At 68.7% G+C, this 26,417-nt stretch overlaps 1 protein-coding gene across 3 annotated transcripts; it reads right to left on the bottom strand.

The window, feature by feature from the left end:
* Positions 1-1,299: 1,299 nt before the first annotated feature.
* On the bottom strand, positions 1,300-25,723 carry CEP170B (centrosomal protein 170B). Of its 3 annotated transcripts, none has more exons than XM_069560059.1 (19): positions 25,644-25,723; positions 21,967-22,098; positions 15,291-15,380; positions 14,142-14,220; positions 13,356-13,414; positions 12,213-12,351; positions 11,546-11,650; positions 10,947-11,423; positions 9,995-10,713; positions 9,746-9,916; positions 9,184-9,274; positions 7,294-9,030; positions 5,898-6,141; positions 4,466-4,625; positions 4,099-4,242; positions 3,922-4,010; positions 3,494-3,587; positions 3,288-3,339; positions 1,300-3,129 (listed from the first exon to the last, which is right to left on the bottom strand). In XM_069560059.1, exons 2-19 carry the CDS (start codon positions 22,081-22,083, stop codon positions 2,894-2,896), a joined length of 4,803 nt encoding a protein of 1,600 aa, XP_069416160.1. In that variant the 5' UTR covers positions 22,084-22,098; positions 25,644-25,723; the 3' UTR covers positions 1,300-2,893. The 3 variants fall into 3 exon arrangements, with proteins under 3 accessions (XP_069416160.1, XP_069416159.1, XP_069416161.1); XM_069560058.1 differs by lacking the exon at positions 25,644-25,723 and adding an exon at positions 24,415-24,568; XM_069560060.1 differs by lacking the exon at positions 25,644-25,723 and adding an exon at positions 24,415-24,568 and having other exon boundaries at positions 4,099-4,203.
* Positions 25,724-26,417: the final 694 nt, after the last annotated feature.

Here is a 26,417-nt window from a genome sequence, read left to right as displayed (position 1 = left end):
TATACAAAAGCGCGTGAGAGACACAGAACACGGTGTAAAGGTCTTAGGGATTCACAGACAGAGTCCAGGAAACGAAGACTGGAAACGGGGCAGACCAAGCTCTGAAGAACGGACGAGGCTTTCCCGAAAGTGATGGAAGACAGACAAGCTGAGACCTTCTCAGAAGTTTCATAACTCCCGGCACAGATAAGTACAATCAACTCCTGAGCACACTGTCAAACCACTGGAAAATGAATGACAAAGGAAAATCTGAAATAGTAAGAAAGACGCCACCACAAAGGGGCGAAAGGGATGCTTGATTCCTGCACGAAAGCAACGAAACCCAGAAGACGATGGAAGGATGTTTCCTAAGTGCCAGAAGACAGCAGCTGCCTACGGAGACCCTTAAAGCTCGGGGGGAAGGGAGAGACAAAAGAAAAACATTTTTACCCCTGACCCCAAATCTAAGGACTGGAGAGATCTCGTCAGAGGAAAACGCCATTGAGAACAAACAAAATGGAGGTCTTCTGGAAAGTGGCCACAGACACAAACAAGGCAGTCTAGGAGGGGACACACACCAGAGGCTCCTGTGCCAATGACGCAGGGGCTGCAAGACCAAGAGCCGACACTGGGGCTGCCTCGCGGGGACGGAGCAGGCTGGGGACCTGCTGAGGTCAAGTGCCTCCTGGAGGATGGCCACTGCCCCGAGCGGCCTCGAGGATGCTTGCTCTAGTCACCTTATCCCTTTTGCCTGTGTCCTCCCTGTAGGTGGGCACATATCGCTCCTGGGCGGGAGGGTCAGCAAGAAAGGTCAGATAGCCACCTGAGCCATAAAAGGGGGACGGATTGGGAGCAGCAGACGCCCAGCACCCAGGGCCTGCGTCCCTCCTGGGCTCTGTCTACAGGCAGCGCCCGTGTGGAGGGCGCCCTTGGACGCTGCGTCGCTGAATGGCTTGAATAGCGTTTTTTCCAAAGCAAACTTCAGCCATTCCCCAGCTTTGCTTTCTCGCCTAGGTCGCCCTCTGGTGGCAGCGTCTCTGCACTGCAGTGCGCCTGACCTGCGCGTCGAAACGGATTTTCCAGACCATGAAGGGAGAAGGCAATGGCAACCCACTCCAGTGTTCTTGCCTGGAGAAGCCCAGGGACGGAGGAGCCTGGCGGGGTCGCACAGAGTCGGACACGACTGAAGCGGCGCAGCAGCAGCAACAGCAGCAGGCCAGAAAGGGAGACCCTGGCATGAACCTCCCGGGTTGCAGGGGGCCCCCTCCCTCCCCAAACACCACCGCCAGAGAAACGAGGCCGCGGTGCCGGACACCAGCATGCTGCCGCACGACAGGAGAATGGTTTATTAGAACATGTTCCATGACAAGACTTATAAAATAACCATTTTCTGAAAGACATCCATAAGACCACCTGAGGACAAACGCACAGAGATGCCTCCAAGAAGCCAGACAAATAAGTTACTGATCCCAGGGTGAAGGGGGAGAGGAGCATGGGCCGCGACAGAAACACTGTGGTCACCACGGGGGGCGGGGGGCAGACGGCCACTGCTCGCTTCCGGGGGACAGCCGTGTGGGCATGCGGGGCGGGGGGCACCAGGACTGGCACCTCCTCCGTGCGGACACAGCAGGCTCGCGGCGGGGCCGGGCGGGGGCCCCACTGCACTCACACACGTGCACGTCGGGGAAGGGCACAGGGCCTGGGCACTGGGCGCCACGTCAGCGAGACGGAAACACAGACACGCATCACCCCCTGCGGCCCAGACCTGCACGCGCTGGCCTGGGGTCCCGCCCCCAGCACCCCCACCCCTGCTCGCCATCAACATTAGTGCACACGCCAGGCGGGGCGGGCGCACCCCCACTCCAGGATGGTCCTGGCGGGGCGGCCACATGCCCACCCGCCACAGCCAATGGGCTCTTTGGCTTAGAGGCTCCAGACACACCAGCCCCCCAGGAAGGAGGGGCCGCGCTCTGCTGCCTGGCTCGTTCCCAGCTGAGAGGATCCTGAGAAATGAACGGTTCCTGGGGGGGGTGGGGGGGGCTGCCCCCACCCACCCACCCCCCACCCCACAGCGCACGGAGGCCTGAGGGGCACCCAGTTAATGCCCACAGCGTCCAGAGGACGGGGGGGGGGTGTGCAGTCCAGGGAGCCTCTGGAAGCCCGGGGTTCTGGCCACTTTGGTCAACTGTTTGCCTCACCGGGTGGTCCGCCTGAACCCCGGGAGCCCGGGGCAGGGCCGGCCACCCTCCCTGGGCGAGCCTGGGCCTGCCGTGAGCGTGGATGTGCTCCTGGCGTGTGCGTGTCTGTGCGTGGCCGCCTGGCCTGCACACTGAGTCTGGCAGTTGTGTTGGCACCAAAGGCTCGCAGCAGCGGGGTCCCTGCCCCAGATGTCCCCGTGGGCTGCACCCCTGCCTGGGCCACTGGCGTCTGCCCAGTCCAGCCCGCACTCTGCCCACTCCGAGAGCGAGGGCATCACGGGGCATGCCCGGCCCCTGGCCCTGTGTTTGGCACTGAGAGCCCGCACTGCCCAGCCCCTCCTCCCCCAGCTGGTCCCGGCCAGCACGGAGGGCCCGGCAGGAATCGGGCGTCCCCCAGCCCACGAGGGGGACGGGGCCCTTCCAGGCCGGGGAGGGCCGCGGCTGCGATGGCTCAACGGCTCCTTCCTTGAAGCTAAAGACACGACGACAGGGATGGAGGGGCGCTGAGACACAGCAGGATGCTGGCCCTTGGCAGCGGCCGCAGCAGGGGCTGGGCCAGGAGGCCAGCAGGGTGGGTGAGGGGGGGCAGGGGGAGCTGAGGAGGGGGCCTGGGCACCCACTCACGGGGTTATGGCACGTGTAGGGGTCTTCGTGGTGACCTGTCCGAGCCGGAGGAGGCCACAGCGGTGGGTGGAATGGAGGGGAGGCCCCGCCGCCTAGATCAGGAACCTCTCGGCGTCCGGGAGGAAGTCAGGGCGGAACGGGGTGTCGGGGAGGCCAGGGGTCCCGCAGCTCGTCCGCTGTGGGAAGCTCCGGGGCGGCAGGGCCGAGGAGGGCGAACACAGGCCCGGGGCGGCGGGCCGGGCTCTCCCGAGCTGGGCCGAGCCCACAGGGCCGCGGCTCCCGGTCAACAGGTCCAGGTTCCCGCTGGGGTCCACGATGGCATTGATAACTGGGGGGGTGTGGAGCGCCAGGCCGCTCAGAGGCCCTGCCCTGCCACCGGGCCCACCCTTTGGAGGTCCTTCCAACCAGTTGGCCATGGGTGTGGGTCAGGCCCCACCAAGGCCCCTGGCAGCCCTCCCACCCCCCCCAGGTCGGGGCTTCACCCACCTTCCAGCTGCTTCTGCACGCGCCTCAGCTCCTTGAGGATGGAGCTGATCTCCTAGAAGCGGGAGAGCAAAGAGGAGGTGGAGCCGAACTGCCCAGCCTCACCCTTCCCCAGGGACAGGGGCTGGGGAGGAGCTGGGGTCCCGGGCTTCAGTGACTTCCCCTGGTCTCTCTGGAGCCAAGTGGGCTGGGGGGCGGGGGGGCCTCACCTTGTTGGACGTCTTCAGGATGGGCACCTCATTCTCGGCATTGATCCTGGCCTCCAAGTCCTCCCATGCTCGCCCTGAATTCTGGAAGAGGATCCTGTCCCCGGAGGGGTGGGGGCGGGAGCAAGCAGAGGATGGTGACCACGGGGCCCTGCACAGGCCCTCCCAGGCCACCCCGCCAGCCACAGGGAGGCCCATGCCATCCCCCACCGGCCATGAGGGGAAACAGGCCCGGAGCAGGACCCGGGCTGGTGGCAGCAACGTCCTCTCCTCGTGCTGCTTGGGGGCCTGTGTCTGCAGACGCCCAGCTCGGTCGTAGGTCACAGGCGCGTGTCTGAACCCATGTCCGGGGCCCAGGCTGGGCATCCACCAAGCAGCGGTGGCTCCCTGGCCCCTCTCCTGCGGGGGGGTGGGACCGTGGGATGACTCACTTCATCTTCTCAGCGAGGTGCTCCGTGTTCTCGCGGATGGCCTGGGACAGCTGGGACACCGGGTTCAGCATGAGGTTATCACAGATCACCTGTGGGGACCCGGGCGTCAGCGGGCCCGCGCCCCCAGGGTCCCGCCCCTCCACGCCCCGAGGGGCTCCCCTGGGTGCGGGCTCCTGCCTCCTCGCGGTTCCGGGGCCGGATCTTATTGGCCAGGGCATCCTCGCAGCGGTCATTCATGTTCTGGTCCAGGTCCCGAGGGCCCAGGGAGCCGGGCGGCACCTTCTGGAAGTTGAGGCTGGCCTCAGGAATGCGCTGCACCAGCTGCAGAGGAGGGGAGCAGGGGAGTGGCCCGTGCCCACCGCGCCGCGGGCAGAACAGACCACAGCGCCACTCACTCAGGGTTCCCGCCTCCCCTCCCCCAGGAAGGCCGGTTCTGGACCTGGCCATCTCAGGGCGGTGAGGGTCCCTGTTGAGGGCTCCCAGCCACGACCCCTAAGCCCTGCCTACGAGGGGCGTGGAAGGGGCCGCCAAGGGCCAGGCTCACCTCCTCGCGGGCAGAGATGGTGGAGGCAGGGGTGCTGGGCACGTTGTTGAGGGAGGGGCTGCGGGCGGGCCCCGGGGAGCCTGGAGAGTCGCCATCGCCAGCCACGTCGTGGATCTCACGGGCCAGGGAGGCCACGTCCTTCACCAGCGTCTGGCTCAGCCTGCAGCCGGCGGGAGGGAAGGCGGGTCCCTGCGGGCTCCTCCCAGTCCGGCCCCATGGGGGGGCCGCTGGGGACAGGAGCCGGGGGGGCGGGGGGGACTCGGTCCCCCAGGCGGGGGCAGGAGGCCCCACCAGGAGGTGGCCGCCGGGTGAGGGGCGGGGCACAGAACCTCTGGAGCTAGCATCGGCAGAGAGACAGGGCCCCGCTGGGCGCCTCGGGGAGAGGCGGGCAGAGACACCTCCAGGCCCCGGCCACGTCCCCCTCTCCTGTGGCCACCAGGACCACACGGGTCCTGCTCCAAGGGACACAGAGGTGGGGTCGCCAATAAGGGTCAGGGTCAGGCCGGCCCAGAGAGGCCAGGGACCTCCCCACAGGACAGCGGGCCAAGTCACAGCCCCTGGCACAAGCCGAACCCCTCATCCCTCTGCCCCGAGGAGGGAACGGCTAGAGCCCCGCTGGGGACCAGCTCCCTGCCCCTGGCTGCCCGCGAAGACCCCAGGCTGGAGCCGCACCTCTGCCCTGGACACTGCGCCTGGCGCTGCTCAAGCCCCCAGCCAAGCCGCTGTCCACCATCGCTCCCGTCTCTCCCAGCGCAGGGGCTCTGGCCTCTGGCCCCCACAGCCCCTCAACATCAAGGTCACCCCAGAGGCCAGGTCTACCCACTGAGGACCGGCTCTGCCCAGGGCGCCCCCAGCAGACCTCCAGATCCGTCCACTCTCAGTGGCCGGCACAGCAGTGACTGCTGCCCAGTCAAAGGCCACTCTGTCTCTCTGGCACCTCTGCACTGTCCTCTCAGCGCCTGACTGGGAGACACCCTCCACTGAGCGACTGCACGCAGGGACCCATCTTCAATAAAACGCTTGTGAAGACCTTCCTTGTGCCCAAGGTTCCTCCCCACACCCTTATGGGCAGATCTGCACCCATCCATCCAACCACCCACCACCCATCCCTCCATCCCTCCACCCAACTGTCCACCCTCCGTCAATTCACCTGTCCACCCAACCATCATCCATCCACCTAAACATCCGTCATTCATCTGTTCACCCATCCCCCCAACCGTCCACCCTCCATCAATTCATTTATCCACCATCCACCACCCATCTAACCATCCATCATCCAATGACCCACACAACGATTTATCATCCATCCATCCATCCTTCCAAACATCCGTCACCCATCTACCCATCATCCACCCACCTGACTCCCAGCTGCCCACCCACTTGACTGGCATTTCTGAACCCCCAGCCAGTCCCAAGGAGAGGCACCCCTCACCTGGCAATCTCCGCAATCTCGGCCGTCTGCACAATGAAACCGTAGGCATCAGGCTCTTCATCCTCGTCATCCGTGTCCCGAAGGCCAGGGGCCCTGGGCCGCGCCCGGCTGGAGCCGCCAGCCCGCGGAGTCTGCGTGGCTGCTGAGGCGTGGGGGCGAACGTGCTTAGGGGAGCCGTGGCGGGAGCCGCACTCCTCCTCGGAGGTGGACGTGCAGTCGGAGCCCTGCTGCCGGCGGCGCGCGTCTCGGGTGAGCGAGTTGGTTCCAGAAGCAAGACCAGAACAGAGCAGCATTCAGCACCGCAGCTGCCCCCAGGCCTCCGGGCGAGGGCCCGGGGCGGCAGGGCGAGCCGAGCTGCAGCTGGCGCCCCTGCACCCGGAAGCCCTTCGGCTGAAGCGCCAGCAGACCCCCGCCGGCTCAGAGGCACATGCCTGGATGGGCAGCCGGGTGCGTCCAAGGGCCCTCGCGAAGCAGCCCAGGGTGGCGGCTGGTGAGCAGTGGGCACAGGCCATATTCTGTCTGGGGGGTGGGTCTGTGCCCACCAGATCGGAACCAGTGCCCTTGGCAGCAGAGAAGAGGTGCCCACAGACACCCTAGGTGAGGGTGAACCTCTCCACATAGATGAGCCGTGGCCCTGGGCTGGACCGCGCGGGTGGCCGTACACAGCCTCTGGTCGGATCCCAAGCTCAGCTGCTGCAGGCCCCCTTACACCTGCCAGCCCATCCATCCATCGTAGGCCCCCATCCTTCGCCACCCCAGCGCTGAGCCCCCAAGGCAGCCGCATACAAGCACAGAACCAGGAGGGCGGGGGCCAAGCAGGCGTGGCCCCCAGCCCGCAGCCATCCTGGCCCCACCCAGTCCCTCACCCCCGGCCAGCCACCGCCGCCTCGGCCCCCTGCAGACCCGCAGGCAGGAGGGGCTCTAAGTTGGCAGGCGGGTGCTGGCGGGGCCAGGGCTGGGCAGTGAAGAAACAGCAGACCCGACGCCTCCAACCAGTTCGCTCAGGACGGTCAGGCCCTGCAGGCGGGGGTCCATGCTGGCAGGAGGCCAGCTCCAGCCGTGGGGTCCACACCCCAGGAGGGAGCGGGTGGACCCGGCCCTCCCCCTGCGGGCCCCGCCACTCAGGAGATGGCCAGGGCTTCCTGCGTGCTCAGGACGGCCGGGTCGGCGGGGGGCCCATCGCCCTGCACACCCAGCTGGGGGCCCAAGCATCTGCTGAGGGGAAGGCGGCTCCTCCAGGGCCTCACTGGGCCCGACACCTGTGGCCAGGCTGCTGCACAGGAAGCTGCAGACACACCGCCCGCGCCGACCGAGCCTGGGACCGCCCATGCCGACCGAGCCCGGGACCGTCAGCCCCGACCGAGCCCGGGACCGCCCGCCCACTCCTGGCACTCACTGGGTGATGAGTATCGGGCGCTTCCTGGGCGGGCCCTGCTGAAGGGCTGGCGGGGGACAGCAGCAGTGTTGGCAGCCTTCCTGGCAGCGGGCCGAGCCTCGGCCATCATGGTGGGCTTGCGTCCGGGGCAGTATAGCTCGACGCTGCGGCCCGAGAAGCCGGCGCGGGCGGGGGCCGCCTCTGAGTCACTGGGCCCTGTGAAGGAGCCGGCCCGCTTCCGGGGCATGGCCAGGATGTCCAGGCGGGACAGCTTCTTGGCCTGCTCGGCTGCCGGCCGCCCCGCGGGCTCCGGGGTGGCCGGGGGGGCCCGTTCGCCATCTGCCGCCTCTGTGTCCGAGGCATCCCCCAGCCGGGCCCGCCTCAGCCGGGAGGCCCGTGTGGCCCGCGGGGTGGACAGGCTGTTGGAGCGGGTCAGTGTCTGCTGCGCCTTCTGGATGCCGGCCGAGCCTCGGCCTTGCTCCTCCCGGGCAGCGGCAGTCGGCGGCGGTGGGGCCATGGGTTTCCGGCGCGTCCCGGGCCGAGCTGCCCCCGTGGCCCCAGGGGTTTCGTGGTCAGAAGTGACTGTGTCAGCGCTGGGCGGGTGTGCGAGGCTGGAGCCGCGGTCCTCGGCAGGCCAGTCTGGGGACCCCCGGGGGCCGTGGCCACGCCGTGCGGCCAGGCGTCTTGCCAGCTCTCCGGGGCCTGCATCCACTGGTCCCAGAGGGCGACGCTGCTTCTCCGAGAGCCGCTCGCGGGCGCTGCTCAGGCTGACGCCCCCCAGGTCCTGTGCTGCTGACGGGGATGGCGGCTTCTCCTTCTGCAGCCCCGTGGGCTGGGAGCCGGTTGGGCTGGGCCCGTTCTTGCCACTGAGCAGGCTGACAGTGCTGGCTGTGTCCACGTCAGAGTCCCCGGACAAGGAGTCCTCTGGCGGCCCAGGGGCGCTGCCCACCTCCCCCTCTGGCTCCTCCAGGGACTTGGAGAGCAGTCGGGCCTCCAAGGCGGCCAGCGCTGTCTCAGTCTCCTTTAAGATCAGGTGGGTGTCCTGAGAGTGAAGGTCCATGCGTGCGGCCCGGGCCGCAGCCAGGTCCTGCAGGAGGGGGTGGCTGGGGATCTGGGGCAGCTGGCCAGGCGCCACGGGGCCGCTGGCCGGCTCCTTGGTGAAGCTTTCCTGCCGGACGAATGCCAAGGCCTCCTTGGGGGGTGCTGGGGCAGGGCCCTGGTGCTCTGGGGGCTTCCCCGTCGTCTGCAGCTGGATGACCATCCTCCCGCTGGTACTGACGTACGCGCCGTCGTGGTCGGGGGCAGGGGCGCTGGGCTGGGCCCGCCCCGGGCCCTCCACCTGCCCCAGAGCCGCAGGGGCCTTCCTGGGGAGGGCTGCCTCTGCACTCGGGTCGCTGATGAAGAAAGAGGTGGGGGCTGGCTCCCCAGGGCCCCTCGGCGAGCGCCGGCCCCTTGTCCACACCGGCCCTTCCTGGGGACTCCTGCGTCTTTCCTCCTGGGGGCCCCTGCCCGGCTCGGGGCCCCGCCCACCGTCTGAGCCGCTGGCATCACTGAGGCTGTCAGGCTCCAGGTCCTCCTGGCTCAAGAGGAGGCCGGCCTGTTCGCCGCCCACCTCCGGGGGCCCGGGACCACTCCTCCTGGCCACCTCAGGGCCAGCGGGGCTGTCCGCTCTGTCGCTAGGCAGCTGCGGGAGCAGCCGCCGTGGCCGCAGCGGCGGGATCCCCTCCAGCTCCGCGGCTCTGCGCCCGGGGCCGTCCTCTGCAGAGACAAGGGGGCCAGCTGGAGCGGATGCTGCCCACAGGCCCCCGAGCACACAGGGGGCCGGCCCTCCTCCGGCGGCAACGTGCGCCCACCCGTCCAGTCGGTGGCCTGAGGCCACCCTCTTGCCGCTGCAATGCTGGAGCCACTTACCTGACAGGCCTGGGTCTGAGTAGCTGTCGGCCAGGCTGGCCCAGCGGGACACCCACTTCTGACCCCCGGGGGAGCCTGGTACCGCGAGGCCCTAGGAGGGGAAGGCAGAAGGGCATGAGGCGGGGAGAGGCTGGAGCAACATGGGGAGGTCCAGAGGCGGTGGAGGGTGAAGCATCCCAGCGTGACATCCGGGTCCCACACCTTCCCCGTGCCTGCCCCCCGTTCCCCCAGAGAAGCAGCTGGGAGGCCCCCTGTGGTCCTCGCAGGACCCTGACCCGACCGCCCACATCTCAACCTGGCCCAGTGGCCCAGAGGTCAGCAGGCAGGCTCTGCTGTGTCCCTTAGACTCAGCCAAGCCCTGCCCCGGGGACACGTGCACCCAGGCACCCAACTTGACTCAGGGCCCCAGGCCTGGACCTCTCAGCCCTGGTGGGCACTGGAGCCTGGAGCCCGCAGCTTGGGCAGGACCAGGACCAGGGACCCAGTGCCCGGGACCTCCGCCAGGTGCTGCCCTCTCCCTGCCCAGTTCCTCCCCGGGCAGCGTCTGGGCTCAGCCCCACACCTGCAGCTCCACCTGGGGGGTCATGCCCGCGGGCCGGGAGGCAAACTCCTGCAGCAGGGCCATTCTCTGGGCCGCCCCATCTCCAAGCTCCTCTCCGTCCCCTCTAATGACTGGGCGGAAGGCGGCCGAGGACGCTCTGGAGAGTTCGGGAGACTCGAGGACCCCAAAGACCTGCAGGGAGGGACAGGCGGGCCGCAGTCAGAGCCTGTGCCCAGGCCGGGCCCTGCAACCCCGCTCCCCGCACGGCACCTGGTCAATCATCTTGCGGGCCTCCTCCACCTCCTGGTCCTGCGCTTCCGTCTCGATGGTGTAGGTCCCTGCGTCGCTGAGGCTGTCGTCCTCCTCGTGCTTGCGGGCCTTAGTCACCTGGGGGTCGGCGGGCAGGGGCGGTGGAGGTGAGGGGGCTGCGGGGCTGGCCCCACGGGGCGTCAGGGGCGCGGGCAGCGTGGGGGGCGCTTTCTCGGGGCCCGGCCGGGCTGCCGGGGAGCTGTCCCGCAGACACTGGGCCGCGAAGTCCTGGGCCAAGCGGGAACGACGCCCCACGCTGCCAAAGGGGCGGGCGGGGGCCCGGGCGGCTGGTGAGGGGCTGCCCAGCCGCTCCTCCGTCTTCTCCCGCTTGAGCGAGCCGGCCCGCTGCGGCCCCGAACTGCTGCCGGTCCCACGGGCCGGGGCGGGGGCAGCCGGGCGGTCCCTGTCGGCCGGCCCAGGGCCACGGCGCCGGTCGGGCCGGGGGTCCCCAGGGGGCGTGTGCGTGAAGGACTGGGACCGCTTCTTTCGGGGCGTGTCCTCATCAAAGAACTCAATGACAAAGGCCTGCTGGTTGTGCAGCAGCTCCTGGGGGTCCCGCTTGATCTGCCTCTGCAGCCGCGCCTGCTCCCCACTGGGCTCCGCTGGGACCCCGGGGGCCCCAGCCACCTTGGCTAGGGGGTCCTCCGAGTCGCTCTGGGTACCATCCTCGTGCTTGTGACCTGTGGAGGGGGGACCCACCAGGTGGGACGGAGGGAAAGGCACACAGGACCCCTGCGGTCCCAGAGGAGGAACACGGCGCCCCCCTACCCACCCCGGGGAGCCCTGTACACACAGTCCAGAGGGGCAGCAAGAACACGCGGGACAGCCCCGCACGGGCGGGCAGCTCCCAGGACAGGCAGACGCATCAGGGGGGACAAGGCCCGGTGGCCCGGGCTGGTGGCCGTGCGCTCACCCTTCAGGGTGCGCGTGTGCACCGGCAGGTCACTCTTGGTGCTGTGCCGGTCATCGCCGGGGCCGGCCCGGGGCAGCAGACTTGGGTCATTCTGCACCAGCCAGTCGGCCACCTTGGTCTCGGCGGAGACCACCTCCACAGGCGTGGCCTCCTTGCCTGGGGGCCGCCGCTGGCGCAGGAACTTGGTGACGTGGTCCTTGATCTTCAGCTTGCCGGGGCTGCAGTCATCAAACTCGATGGTGAAGCAGGCGTGGCTCTGCACGGGGGCCGCCCCGCCCCCGCTGGGCTCCGCATCCCTGGTGGGCGCCTCATGCACCGGCACCTCTGGAGGCCGCGGGGGGGGCGCCTCCTTGGTGGGGATCTCGAAGTAGCTGGGCTCCCGCCGGAAGGAGTAAATCTGAGGCTCCGAGGGGGCCCGGAAGCCGGCCGGTGTCCCCGTGAGATCGCCGTCCTGCTGAGCCAGGTCCTTGGGCCGCTCTGGGACGGGAGGGACGTGGGCTCAGGACCACAGGCGGCACCAACAGCTCCACTGCCACCCCACCGGCCCTCCCCCATGGCCGAGAAAGCACCCTTGGCCCAGACTGCCCCCCAGGGCTCACCAGGGCACGGCTCGTCCTGGCGCCGGTCCTCAGGCAGGCTGCCCCCATCATCTTCCCCCCACCAGGAGGGCTGCCCATACAGGGGGGTGCGGTAGGTGGCCGCCTCTGCAGAGGGAGAGAGTTTGACCCTGGGTCACATGGCCCCATCGCCAACAGGAGGGGAGACCTGTAGCTGGGGAAGATGCTGGGGTCTGCGGGGGGCCCTGGCATTGCCTCCCAGCTCGGACCTGCAGTCGCCCAGACCCTCGCCAGCCACGAACCATCCTGAGCCCCGTTTCTGCACCCGCGGTGGCGGTGAGAGCCTGTCCGCAGAGCAGCTGTTCGGGGAGGCCTGTCCCCAGCCCCGGCCCTCTGCCTGATGGGCCATCCATCAGGCCTGCCCAGGGCTGGCCTCTCCCAGGCCCTGCTCTGGTTCTGGCCACAAATGAGTGAGCCGGGAGCTGAGGTCCCCTGCAGTCTGACTGGACCACATGGGTGCTGGGGCACACGGGGGGCAGAGCAAGTGTTGACGGGGTGAGTGGACAGGCATGCCTATGGGGGCGCGGGAAGGCAGGCACACACGGGCGGGGTCGTCAGGGGTGGGGGTCAAAGGCCAGCTCCTGGTGAGGGCTCAGGGCCCGGGTGCTGCGCCCTGCCCCGCCCCTGCCCCGCAGCACCGCCGTCCTACCTGGTCCTGGTCTCCGGTCCCCCCGCTCTGGCCTGGGGGTCGAGGCCTCGCAGTAGGGCACCTGTTCGGGCACAGCCTCAGCCCTCTTAGGCACGGGGGTCTTGACGCTCACCTGCAGTTGGCTGGTGTACTTCTCGTGCTGTGGGAAGCAGCTGGGGTGAGGGGTGAGGGGCGGGCTCGCCCCAGCCCGCCCGAGGACAGCCCCGCCCCCGAGGTCAGCCCCGCCCCCAGACCACCCCTTCCCAGGACAGCCCCGCCTCGCCCGGCCCCACAGAGAAGGTCTCCCTCACCACCCCGCAACGGGCAGGCGCCTAAGACCTGCCCGGGCCACACTGCTCGACGCTGGGGGTCCACGAGCTTCCGGGAGGGAGTGGGCAGCAGCCGTCAGAGGGGGACCACCACCCACAGACCCCTCGAGAGATGGGTGGGGTCAACTCCCAAGAGCCGTGGGAGGTGGAGAGCAGTGCCTGCTGGTGCCCGTGTGTGTGCGTGTGGGTGTGTGTGCATGGGTACACATGTGCCGGGCTCACTGGGCCCCCTGCCCCTCACTGGCCGTGGGCCTCTGGGCAGGCCACCCACCCTCCCTGCACTGCCCACAGTTCCTTCGGAAAATGGGAGTGAGCCTCCCCCGACTCCTGTCTTGGGGCTCCTGGGTGGGGCTGTGCACAGAGTCCAGAGTCCACTCCTTGACACCCACACAGCTGAGCAAGGGGAAAGTGGGGGCTCCACCTGCTGTGACCCCCATACCCCAGCCCCAGCTGACGGAAGTGTGCCTGAGGGCGCCCCCACCCAGAACGTTCCCCAAGGCTGCCCCCTGCCGGCCCCTGGCTACCCTTCCCTGCCTGCCCCCACCCAGGAGGAGGGTCCTCCTGGTGCCCCAGATGCCAGGAGGGTGGGTCCTCTTCCCGACCCCCTCTCCGGCTGGGCCCAGAAATCTCCTCTCAGGCTCCAGCCACACCCTCCTCTGTGGCTGCGTCACCCAGGGGGTGGCTATCTCCCCTCTGGCCAGACCAGGCCATCCGGTGGAGCAGGCCAGACCAGGCTGACTCACAGCACCGCAGCCGGGCCAGGCAGCCAAGAGGCCTGGGGGACGAGCAGCGGGAAGGGGGGGCTGGGGGCGGGGCCCGGCCGCGCAGCACTGACCCTCAGCGCCTCCTCCGGGACTCGGTGCTGCACACGCTCCAGCACGTACATGTTGGGATGTGGCAGCGCGTTAAGGAGCACGGGCATCAGCAAGGGCGGGCCGGGCCCGCGGGCGGCACCCTCCGCTGCCAGCACGGTGGACGAGGAGGGCACGCAGGCATGAGGGTGGAGGCCAGCAGGCTCGCCCCCGAACACCCATCCTGTCCCGGGCATGTGTCCACACTGCAGGGGCCGCCTGCGGGCCGTGCTGGCCCGGGTCATAGCACCCACGTGCCTGAGGGCTGCAGGGAACCCCCTCCTCCCCACGCACAGCCCAGGACCCCAGGGGGCCCCGGAAGACAGGCCACACGCCTCTTGCTCCAGCTCCCATCCCAGACCACCCTGGGAGGCCCTGGCCTCCCGAGGCTCCACAGGTTCGGAGGGCTCAGTGGGGGCATCAAGGATTGGGGGGGCAGGGGACGGGCTGCACTCCTGCCACGCGTAAGGGTGGCCCCACCCCCCCATTCTGAGCACAGAAGTCACTCCTAGGGTCCCCCAGCAACACGGGACCCTGGGTCCCAGGAAAGCTCATTCTTCAGGCCTGTGTGGGCACACACCGGTGGGCTGGCGAGTGGAAGGAGGTTCCCACGGCCAGGCCGGAGCCCTGCCCCAGGTTCATCCTGCTGCCTCTAACCCCCTGGGCCCTGGCTGGGACCAAGGGGCCCCCACCTGCTTCCAGGATAACAGGGTGACGGTGGCCGTGGGGATGGAGGGGGCGGGGAGGAGGGTGAGGACCCGGAAGGATATCGTAGCCAAACCGGATGACGTCATTGAGCTTCAGCGTGACGTACCTCTGGTCTGGGATGCGCACGTCATTCACGAACGTCTGTGGGGAGGCCGCAGGGTGCTCAGCCAGGGCACGTGGGGCCGTGAGCCATCCAGCCCGCCTGCGCTGCTCGGCGCCAGGCACTGACCTCCAGCACGGGCACACCAGCGTCACGCCCCAAAGGGACCACAGGACAGATGGCTGGAAGGGAGGCCAAGGCGTGGGGCCCACCCAGCACCCAGGGACCCTGGCACAGCCCCCGCGCACAGAGCCATGACACCCTGTGAAACGGACACATAGGGCCCCTGCCAGCCCCAGCGCCCGAGGCCCTTGGATGGCAGTCCCCAGACCTGCAGGGGGGCCCTGGGCAAGGCTGGCCAGGTTGTGCAGCCCCCTTGGGGCAGGGATGGTTCATCTGACCGGGGGGCCGAGGGAGAAGGGGTCTCGGGGACAGACTCCAGCAGTGACCGAGACCCCCAGCTGGGGCACTCAGCAACTGGTGGAGTCAGGGTGGGCCTGAGCGTGCTGCGGGACCCCCAGCTCAGGGCAGGGGGTCGGGGGCAGGGTCCTCCTTGGCTGGAGGGAGGCTGGTGGTTTGCTTTTTTACTGAAACAGCCTCCAGGGCAGGGAACCAAACACAGAAGGAACAAGACGCCCAGACAGACGCTGAACCCTGCGGAGGGCCCCTCCTGTCCTCCCTGCCAGTCTCTGCCCACCCACTCACTTGCTCCTGCAGCCAGGAACTTCCTGTTGGTCACCTCTCTGAACCTGCCACTCCCAACTCGCAAAAGAGCTCACATATGCCCCTAGGATGGGACACCCAGCATCCATTCATCTTAGGAGCCCATTTTCCAGCCTGCAGGAGATCCCCAAACCTCCCCTGCCCTCCTGAGGGCCTGACTCCCCTCCTCCCAGAAGGCAGCCCCTCCTCCTGGGGGCCCTGCCCAGAGGGAGCCTTCCCAAGGAGGCCACCAGAGCGGGAGGTCCTGGAGCCTGGAGGACGATAGGGGGGCAGGGCTCTGGGCCAAGGCGATGGGCGGGGCCAAGGTGGGGGCGGGGCCAGGGGCGGGGCCAGGGGCGGGCAGGGCCTGTGGGAAGGGGCGTGACCAGCACAGAAGCCCCGCACTCACCCCATTGAGGCTGCCCAGGTCCTTCACCCAGTGCTCGTCCCTGTCCTGGTCGTAGTTAATGACAGCATGCTGCTTGTCCACGCTGCGGGACTGGAGAGACACGGAGGCCCTCAGGTGGCCTCCCGGAAGGGGACCCAGGGGAAGGGACCCCACAGGTGGCCCCGCATCCACCCACCCGGCCCAGGTCACACCCCGACCAGGCCGCCCGCCTCGCAGCACATGCCTCTCAGTCACGTCTCCACACCTCAGTGTGCACCCCCCCAGAAAGCCCATGCGGGCCCGCCCAGCACCAAGGAGCCTCGGGTTCCTCCCGCCCCAGCCTGCCGCTCTGGGCCCTCCCTCTGTGACCAGCGGGCACCAGCTGGCCCTCCCCGCCACTGCTCCCGGGGGAGTGTGGGAAGGGCTGGACACCCTCGGATGCTCGGGGACAGGCTGTTCACTCCCAAGGGGCTGGGGGCCGGGGGAGGACTGAAGCCCAAAGGGAGGATCAAAGGGACGGCTGGGGGGTCGGGGAGCCCCAGCCCCCACCCCACCCAGCCAGTCCCACCGTGCACGCCTCTCCAAGTGGTGGACACGCACACGCATGCACACGCACTTCCGCTGGCGTGCACCAGGCTCGCACACCCTGCGTGTACATCCGGCCGCCCAGGTGCCACGTAAGCGTGTGTACATAGTGCCTCCGCCCTGGCCACCAGCTCACCAGGGTCCCGCCCAGCTCCCTCACATGGTCAAGCTGCAGTCCCTCCACTCTGGGCGACAGAGGCAGGGACGAGGGCACGGGGTCACGTTCTGCTCCATCAGGAAGCGCCCGCACAGGCCGCCCTGCCCGGCCAAGGGGCTGGGGGTCTGAGCACAGCATCACCGCCCACCCTGCGGCCACACCTCAGGGCCAGAGTCCCCTCGGGAACAGGGGCAGCTGCAACCCTCCTTGCACCGGGTGAGCCCTGGCTGAGGTCCAGCCCCAGGTGAGACTGGCAGGACCAGCCGCCAAGGGGCAATGCCGCTCAGCCCTCCAGGAGTGCCCACGAGACAACCCGCGTCCAGAGCACAGCCGTAGGGCCCACGGGGCCCACGTGCTCCCTGCCACCCAGGCCCTGGGGAGGGTGGCCCAGCACCTGAGCCTCCACGTCGCCACCCCCAGGCTTCTCATCTCACACAGGTGAGGGCCCAGAGCCCTCCCCCACCAGTGACCACCACTGGGAGCCATTTCTCTGAGGCTCTGCCCACCCATCCCCTCCAGCATCATCCAGAAACGACCAGTTTCCAGAAGAAGCCCCAGCACCCGCCCCCAGGACGGGAGCTCCCAGGGCCGGGCCTCCTCCCTACCCAAGAGCACATGAGGGAGAGGTGGACGTGGGCTCTGGCCCAGCCCTGCCTGCACCCAAGGTCACGCAGCTTGGCAGAGGCACCAAGGCAGGACCTGGAAAGGAGACTGCAGTGGGCAGGCTCGCGGGGGCCACAGCCCTGGGCCTGTCCTGGATGCCGAGGCAGGCGCTGGCCGGTCGGGGCATGACGACACTGCTATGTGACGGCCCCCGAGTAGGTTGCTGGGCCCCCATCTCATCCTGCCACAGACCCTTGGGCCCCTGGAGGGAGTGGGGGTGCAGGGGTTTCAAGGGCGGTGCAGAGTCCACGGGGCCAGCCAGGGCCTCCCTGACACAGAGCCACCTGCCACAGCACCCCAGTCCCCACCTGGGGGCTTCCCAGGGAGGACCACTGAGCTTCCCCGGGCTCACATGGACGGCGCTGGGGCAGGAGTCTCTGGCTCAGGTGAGCCAAGTCTGTCCTTGAGACCTACTGCCCCGCACCCCAGGCCTGGTCTCTGCCCTGGCCCTAACTTTCTCAGCCAAAGTTGGCACCCACAGCTAGACAGCTCCTGGCCACCCTGGCCACGGCCTGTGCCCGGACACAGGCACCAGCTCCCCCACTGGACTCCCCGCTGGGCCCCGAGGTAGGCCCTGCCATGGCCTGGCCTGGTGGGGGCGGGGGGCAGGGGCCGGGGCGGGCACACAAGGGACCCCACCCCCTCCTCCAAGTGGCCTAGACAAGAACCAGCAGCTTCCCTGGCAGTGTGCTCAGGCTCGCCTGACCTCTCCCATCAGATCACTGCTCCCGTGGGAGGCCCCGTGGGTCAGGCACTCCTTGGAGTCCAGAGGGCAGCCGGGAGGACCGGGACTCACCTCCTCCCATGCCCTCTCTATGTCCAGCCAGCTGTCCAACACCTGGATGCCACCGGGGCTGGACTGTGCCCTCCAGCTGCTAGCCGGGTGTCAGGCCTCCCAGCACCATGGGCCTGGGGAGAGGCTGCTAGAGGCTGCACACTGGGGCGTGATGGGACCAGGGCGCTGCGCCCGGCCCGAGGCCCAAGGGGTGAGCAGCAGGAGCGCACTCTGCCCCTCAGGCTCGGCTGCCACCTTTGCCGAGGGGTGGCCCCAGAGGGGCTTCTAGACCCGCCTTTCTGACCTGAACACCTCTCCTCATCTCTGAGCCTCAGACGCCCCCCTCCTGGACCCTCCCCCGGCTGCCTTCCGGGTGGGTCAAGCCCAGCCTGGCCAAACCCAATTTCTCCTCCTCGCCCACCTGGCCCTTCAGCCTCCCTCGGGAGGGCCGCCAACCAAGGCCCCCAGCTGCTCCGGCCACACCCACAGGCCCCTGCCTTCCCAGTCAGCACCCCAGTCAGCCCACCCCTGTCCATCCCCACAGCCCCCCACCTGGCCTTACCTTGACTCTTCCGTTGAACTTTCCAGGCTCCTCGGAAGCTGCAGCCCTCCCTGAACGTTCCCCTCCCCACTGTGCCCCCACCAGCCTGCTGGCCAGATCGACGTGCAGGCTCTGGAGGTGCCCTGCCCGCTCTGGGCCTGGGTCCTCTGCCCAGGACCACCCCTCCCTCGGTCTACTTCCTTCTCCCAGCAAGATGGCCCGCCCTGCCCACCTCCTGGCTCCTGGGACTTGGCACAGCCCCCCTCATTTGCACCCAGAGCCTGGGCTGCCCCTTCCAGTTCCCAGGGCCCCTCAACTCCAGGCACAGCCCCGGCCACAGCCCCTCCCCAGACTGCAGGGACCTCCAGGACCCCCTGGGCCCAGGCAGGGAGGGGCCGCACATCCAGAACCCCTCCCCCTCTGGGCTGAAGCCCCAGGCCAGAGGCAAACCCACCCCACCAAGGCCAGCTCAGAGGCTGGAGGCCAACCCAGGAGGTGGGGAGGGGGCCTGGGCCTTCAGACTTAAGAGGACCCAAAGCAGGGGGCGTGGCAAGTGGAGCGGGTGGGTCACAGGCCTGCGAAATAGACTAGAGAAGTTCCAGACACACGGGCCTTCGGGAGAGGACCTAACTGTGCTCCCTTTAAATCGGAGTAAAGACGGGCTTCCAAAACTCAGGCCTGACGCCCTCCACGGGTGGAAGCCCTGCCCGGAACCCAGCAGCAGCCAAGCCCGGGGCTCTGGGCACACCCTCCTGCCAGCGCACACCCAGCACCACCCAGCTGGGCCACAGCGCCTGCGGCCTGCCCGTGGGGGGGAGGGTGTGCAGGGGCTCCCTGGCCGGGCCTCTGGGTAAGGACGGGGGCGGACGGAGCCCGGCTGACGCCCTCCCAAGGGGCGAACGGGGAAGCGGAGAGGACCTCTCGCCACAGACACACACAGGCGCTCTCTCACACCCAGGCACGCCCAACATGCACGTGTGTGCACACGTAATGACACCCGCCCTGCACCAGAGCCTGGGCCACGGGTGCAGGAGCCACAGCTGGAGGCCTGGGCCCCGGTCCCCACAGGCATCCCTGCTCAGGCCCGGGGGAGCCAGGCTCAGCCCGGGAGCCATGCCCTAAGGTGCGTGCGGGGCCGGTTGAAGAGTCTGGGGGCACCGAGGCCAGGCAGGCAGCACCACCCCCGGGACACAGCGCCCCCGCCTGGGCCCCCACTCTGAGGCCCCTGCCTGGATGGCAGCACAGCCTCCAGGCAGCCCCCTGCTCCCCAGCCTTCCCCTCATCGCACAGCCTCCTCCGTCCCCCGAGAGGACCCCCCATGTCCAGCAGCACCCCCAGGCTCCTCCTCCTCGACTCTCAGCATGTCACAACCCCTGTCCCAACCCCAGTGCCCCCTTCTGTCTGTCTCCTGGGGGGGTCATCTGGCTCCTCCCACGTGTCTGTGGCCGGCCCAGCCCTGCCATGGGGACCCCAGGCTCCAGCGTGGGGTCAGTGAGCATCACCAATGTAGGAATGGACGCAGAGGGCAGGCCTGGGCGCTCCAGGAACAAGCAGCTGGAAGAGGGTGAGGATGGGACGGGAGAGGGCAGCTGAGATGAGGGGCTGGGACAGGCACGGGGGTGCCAGAGAGCTGGGGCAGGCGGGGTCAGGCGGGCCCTCACGGAGGCCGGGGGGTGCGGGGGGGAGCGGCACTCAGGGATGCCTGAGGCGCAAGGTGGGGAGAGGGAAGGTTGGGGTTTGCCCTGGACACCGGGCAGGTCGGAGGACAAGGGGTCTGTTCAGCAGCAGCAGGCCGGGGCTGCCTCTGAGATGCCCAGAGCTGGGGACACACGGGCCTGGGGACAGGGCAGCGAGTCACCGTGTGTGTCACGAGACGGGGGCCGAGGCTGTGGTTGTGGACAGGGCCTCCAGGGAGAGGCCTCGTGCACCCAGCGCCCAGGCTGAGCAGGAGCCACGGGGGCCGCCAGGCAGGAGCCAGGAGGCCAGGGAGCCTGGAGCTGCCCCCGGGAGAAGCCGAAGGGAATCCCATCTGGGTGGGGGACTCGGGCTGGGCAGCGGGGGCTGGGGGACTGAGGTCAGGCAGGGGTGTGGCGGTGAGGAACTCCCTAGCAGGGGCTCCGGGCTTGCGGGTGAAGGGGGCCGGCAGGACCGCACAGCCCAGGAGACAAGGGCGTGGGGCGTCCTAAGCGAGGGGCCAGTGGGTGGAGCGGGCGGTGTTCCCACTTCACTCTCCAGCTACACGACCACCTGGAGCCTCAGTTTCCTTGTGTGATGGATGTACGGCCACAGCACCCAGGACAGCCAAGGGCAGAAACGAGGGTGCCCCCAGGCCAGGAGCTGGCCCAGCATGAAGCTGGCCTGGCCCTCCACCCTGCTCAGGGCTCCCCCATCAACTGGCCCAGAAACTAGGGAGTCAGACCCCCGACTAGCTCTGAGTACCCTGCCCCCCGCTGCACCAGGAGCGTCTCCTCCAACAGTGAGGGCCTGGTGTGGGGACAGGGCCGGGCAGGGGGAGGAGCAAGCGCGCCGGCCCCAGCACCCCCAGGCCCCTGCAGGGCCCCCTACCAGAGGCCCTCCTGGCCACCCTGGGGGGCCACACACTCAGTCACAGCAAGGAACACACAACCCCCTGCCAGGGATCAGGGCCAAAGGCAGCGACCCCTTCAGATCTCTCACCAACTGACAGACAACGGGGGTCTTGTCACATGGCACCGCCAGGGAGCCCCCAGCCGCACCCAGGCCTCGCGTCAGCCGCCCCAGAGGCACAGCCTACGGCCTCTGCTTGTTTCACGTGGGCCTGAGAAACAGTCTTTCCATTTCCCACGGTCAAAACAAAAAGACTCTTCCAGGACAGGTGAAGATAATATGAAACTGACATTTCAACATCCACAGACAAAGTCTGACCGGCGCCCGCTGGACTGAGCACAGTGCTTCGGGACAACAGCAAAGGCGAGAGGCTGTGATGGAGGCATGTGACCCGCAAGGCCTCAGCCTTGTCCCCAGCCCTTCACAGAAGACACCTGCCCAGGCCTGCATAGAGCCTTCCAAAGGCAACTTCCAAAGGCAAGATGCAAAGAGAAAAAGGGAGAGGCCACTCTAGACCAGAGATACTGAAAAGACCAAACAAGCAAAGGCAGCAAGTCAGGGTCCTGCTGGGTCTGGAGGCAGGCAAATCGCTGGAGAAGCCAGGGTGTCTGGACGCGCACAGGCCTTGCACGTGCTGCCCGAGTGGACGCGCACTTGGCTGGGATCCTCGGCTGCGGCCCGAAGCCTGACGAACCCCAGGGAGTGCGGAGGCAGCACACGGGTCTCACCTGGCCCTGAGTGGGCCCCTGGTTGGACCAGGCAGTGCAGCCCACCGAGGACACCTCCTGAGAGTCCCACGGTGAGACCTGTGGAGCTTGGCAGCCCTGGGGACAGGGGCCCAGGCGCCATGCCGGGGAGGGCTCGGGGCTGCAGGGAGCCCGACTTGATGACGACCATCAGGATGGGGAACCCTGTGGACCCTACAGGCTCAGGTCTCCGGCCCCCAGCCCTGCCCTCCCTGATCCTAGGAGCCAGACTTGAGAGCCAAGGTCAGTGCAACGCAAACTAGGGCCAGACAGAAATTCCTGATTGCCGAGTGCCTGGCATCTTGGCACTTAGTGCCCTGCCAGCCTCTCCAGCCACGCCCCCCCCGGGGGCACTGGGCTTCCCCTGGTCAGAGCTGGCCCTGTAGCCCGATTCCCAGCCCAGCTGGGGCCCCTGGGCAACGAGGATGTGCTTAGATCCACTCTCAGGCACCTTCCAAAGGCAGGCTTGATGCCTTCAGAGTCCAACGGCATCAGGACCTCCCATCAGAAGAGGCCCAGGCCCCCCGCTCTTGAGCCCACCCAAGACCCATGGGCCCGCTGTGGGTCCAGAGCCCATGGGGAGGCCCAGGCCTCCTCCTCGGGCAGCCCCCCCTGCCCCGGCCAGCGCGGGTGCCCACACTCACCTGCAGCATGAGCTCACACTCGTCTCGCCCCACGAAGATGAGCTCTCGCGGGAGCCGATGGCGGGTGCCGCTGCTGCTCACCAGGAACCACGAGGTGACGCTCATCTTGGCGCTCATGAGGCCCGTCTGGCCCTGGGGGTGGGAGGAGTCATCAGAGAGGGGGCCCCCCCCGCCTAGGCCCCGGCCCCTGGGCACCCTGAAGGCCCGCTCAGAGCCTGCCCTACTGGGCCTCAAGCACCTTCACGGTGCCACCACTGCGGCTGCTTTCAGAAAGGCTGGGCTCCAGGCCAGCCCCTCCCGGACCATGCCTGTCCTCCACAGACCCCCTCCCAGGCTAAGGTCCCCCCTTATGCTCTGGGCCCATGTGTACCCTCTTCTCTGTCTGGGTGCCAGAGCCCAGGAGGGAGGTGGTGCTGTGGTCCCTGAGGTCCTGGGGGCAGATGTGGTCGGGGGGTTGGGGGGGGGACCCCTGCCTGCTGCCCAGAGACGTGTCACCACCAGCACAAGTTCACAGACACACTCATACCACACACGCATGCACACAGCTTCCAAACACACTCGGAGCACCGCCCACAAGCTCCCGAGCCACGATCCTGGAGCTGGCGTGCGCACACGCAGGCACCATCCCGGGCTCTGGGGGCCGCACACTGTCCCCGCATCGTGGGGCTTCCTTCCAGCCGGTCGGCAGGCGCCAAGGAGGGGAGCAGCTTGTGCAAAGGTCCCAGCGACACAGAGAAACAAGGGCACTGGCAGCACTGGTGGGGGGTGGTCCATCCAAGGCCGGGGGTGGGGAAGTGGGCACGCGAGCCCCTGGGGCTGGGCTCCAGGCAGAGGGACGGGCCAAGGCCCAGATGCTGGGTCATGCATGCCTGGGAATCCAGTGGCTGGCCCAGGAGCGGAGCAGACGCCCTGGAGGGCCCAGGGCTTGCTGTCACCCTGGGTGCTAAGTCCAGGGTGAAATGCAGCAGGCCTGTTCCAAAGTCACGGAGGAGCTCAGGACAGGAAGAGCAGCTACACCCAGCTCAGGGTCTGAGCACACGTCACACACCTGTGAGGCCAGCCCTGGAGGTCCCAGGTCCCTGACCTGACTCGCTGTGTGCAGCAGGGACTAGGTGAGAGGTGAGACACTAACCAGGAAGAGAGAGGAGGGTGCTGGCACCCTGGGGGAGCACCCCCAGGCCTCCTCCCTGCAACGCCCACACCAGGAGCTCTGCCTGAGGCTAAGAACCGGGTCTCAACACCAGGCCCCACCCATCGGTGAAGGTCCAAGTGAGCATGTAATCCATGTCATACCCCATACCCCGTGCCATCTCAGGCAAGCACATGGGAAGACACACAAAATCCACCCAGAAGACGGCCCCAGCCGGCCAGAGCAGCCTCATCCTGGGACCCCTGCCCTTCCTCAAAGGTCCAGCCAGAGGGGCCAACGCTGGAGGCTGAGGGGGTGGGGACCTCCAAGCCCCTGCAGCCCTGAGAGGGCTCTCTCCGGGTTCTCTCCAGGGGCATGCCCGCCCCATCTCCCTGCTTCCCAGCCCCCACCCCGCCCAGCTCCCGCCCTCTGCCGTCACCTGCTACTAGGTCCCCATCAGCAGTTGGGAACGGAGACCCCACCCAGAGAAGGCCACAGCCTCTGCTGGCAAAGGGAGGCCAAACCCCCAGAGCCCGGTGATGCGGCTGTGGCCGAGCCAGGCCGCCCCTGCCACTGCCAGCCCATCCCAAAAAGGCCCAGGCCTGGAGCGGTGGACGCTCCCCAGCAGCCTGCGGCCGGTTCGGAGCTGGGTTGGCCATCGTTGCTAGGAGGGAGAATAATAAACACCCCAAACTTGTCCCCTCGGCCGCCCCAGCCAGAAGGGCCACCCGCCCAGGGGTGCGGGGAGGAGGAGTCGCCCGGAGCAGGGGCTGGGAAGGGCTTGGGAGCGGCGGCGGCGGGCGGCTGGAAGGCGCAGACGGAACCGAGGCCGGGGCCGGGCCAGGAGAGGAGGCAGGGACGGCGGAGAGGCGGCGGCGGGGAAGAGAAATGAGGAGACAGCGAGGAGGAGGAGGAAGACGGAGGGAGGGACCGCGGAGAGGAGGCCAGGCCGGGAGGCGGCCGGCGGGAGCGCCGGGCCCGGGTCGGGGGTGGGGGAGGGAGGGGGCGGCGCCGGCTCTGAATCAGCGCCCGCCGCGGACGGCCGGGGCCCAGCCGGTGCCTGGGCGGGGGCCCCTCTCTCCAGGCCGCGCAGACGCGCGCTCGGCGGCCCCTCCCGGCCCGGCGCAGACCCCGGCCGCCTCCGCGGCGGCGGGGACCTGCCCGGCCAGGTGCGTCGGCAGCCCCCACCCTCGCGCCTTTGTCCGGCCCACGGGACCCCTCACCTCGGCCCCCTGCCCGCCGCCCACGCGGCTCCGGAGGCGCGCAGGTGCGCGCGCGGGGAGGCCCGGCCGCCGCGGGCGCAGATCGGCGCGTCTTACCTGCGGTTCAGCCCCGGCTCCGTCCCGGCTCGGCCCCGGCCCTCCCGCCCGCCCGGCCGGCCGAGCGCTGGGCGGGGCCGCCGCCTAGGACATGCCCGGCGCGGCCCGCACGCTCGCGGCCGCCCGGCGAGCCCACGGGCGGAGCGGCGCCGGGCCTCGGCGGCGGGTGCCTGACGTCCGCGGGCGCCCCGCCCCGGCCCGCCCCCGGCCCCGCCTCCGCCCCCCGGAAATCCAGGTCGGGGCGGCCCGGGGCGCCAGGTGCGCGCGGCCCCCGCGCCCGCGCCCGCCCCGCCTGCGCCTCCCGGGCCGGCCGCCTCTGCCCCGGGCTCCCGTGGGCTCGCAGACCCCTCCCCTCCGGCTCTGCGCCCCGCCTCGCCTTAGGGACCCGCCCCTGCGTGCCGGGCGCAGCCCGGTGCCCGCAGCCTCCCCGCGTCCTGGCTCCGAGCCCGCGCCCGGTTAACGCTTAACCCAGCTCCGGGAGCCCGAAGCTCGAGCTGCACCCCCGGCCTCTCACCTTCGGCCCCGCCCGCCCCAGTGAGGGCTGGAGGGCGAAGGAGGCGGCGGGCGGCGGAGAGCCCCCGGGCGCGCCCCGCCCTCGCGGGCCCCCCCGCGCCCGACCGCAGGCGTTCTCTCGGAGGGCCGGGGGCCGGCGGGGCGCGGGGGCCTCCTCCGTCCCCCCCGGGGCGGGGCGCGGGGTCCGGGAGGGAGTGCCCCCGGGCCACTCGCCGCGCGCTGGGCGCTACCACGGAGGTGTCCGGTGTCCCAGGACCTCCAGGCGGAGGGGGATTAACGGCGGGGCTGACGCCGCGGTGGGGTTCGGCCCGTAGGCGTTCTCGCCTTCACGGCCAGGGCAGGCCTGCGCCGAGGGAGCAGGCGCGCGGCCAGAGCGCGGGAAGCCCTGGGAGCTGGGCTTCAGGGCCTGGGCGGCGGGAGCCACGGAGGGTTCACGGGCGCGACCGGGGCCCCCTGCTTGGCACCCGGCGCTCCGGGGCCCACGCCGTCCCGCCCCACGGTCTCTGGCCGCGGACAGAGCCAGGCCCTGACCTGTCCCTACGGTACAGAAGGGAGCACCACGGCAGCTCTGGGGGAAACGCCCCTGCAGAGGGAAGGGCGAGGAGGGTCCCCGCAGTGCGCCCGCGGTGGGCGGCGCCACCTGTGCCCGGCTCAGCGCTAGAAGGGAGCTCGCACTGCGAGGGGACTCGAGGGGTCCAAGGGGGTAGGGGAAGGACCTGTGGCCAGGTGATCGGGGAGCTTGGGCTTCATCCCAAGGACAGAGTGGCGCCCAGGGAGTGCTTGATGCTGGCTGCGACCTGATCAGATGAGGGTTCCGAGAGCTGCTGCGGCCCCGAAGAGCGCGGTTGAGAGAAGAAGAGTGGAGGTCGGGGGAGGGGGAAGCGGTCAAGCGTCCAGTCCCAGCCCTGGAAGAGAAGAGGTGGGGCAGAGGACCGGGCTGGGCGTTCTGGGTTTGCCCCCAGACCCTCCTTCCTCCCCTCTCCCTGCACAGGGACAGCATCGGCAACCCCATCCCCCACTCTCCCCTGGCTTCCGGTGAGTTTGGACTCCAGCCCAGAAGTTGGAGAATTTCCCCAGCTTCCTCCTGGCTGGGCACACACCTGTCTTTTCTCTGGGGCCCCAGGACCTTCCCTGAGGCTCTTTCTACCTTCTTAGGGCTCTGGGAAAGGTCAGTTGTTTTTATTCCAATCCCAAAGAAAGGCAGTGCCAAACAATGTTCAAACTACCACACAACCGCACTCATCTCACAAGCCAGGAAAGTAATGCTCAAAATTTGCCAAGCCAGGCAGGCTTCAACAGTACATGAACTATGAACTTCCAGAAGTTCAAGCTGGATTCAGAAAAGGCAGAGGAACCAGAGATCAAATTGCCAACATCCGTTGGATCATCAAAAAAGCAAGAGTTCCAGAAAAACATCTACTTCTGCTTTATTGACTATGCCAAAGCCTTTGACTGTGTGGCTCACAACAAACTGTGGAAAATTCTGAAAG

The sequence above is a fragment of the Ovis canadensis genome, chromosome 18 (assembly GCF_042477335.2).
Source record: "Ovis canadensis isolate MfBH-ARS-UI-01 breed Bighorn chromosome 18, ARS-UI_OviCan_v2, whole genome shotgun sequence".
In the NCBI taxonomy this organism is placed as follows: Eukaryota; Metazoa; Chordata; class Mammalia; order Artiodactyla; family Bovidae; genus Ovis; species Ovis canadensis.
This window is presented reverse-complemented; position numbering and strand designations above follow the sequence as displayed.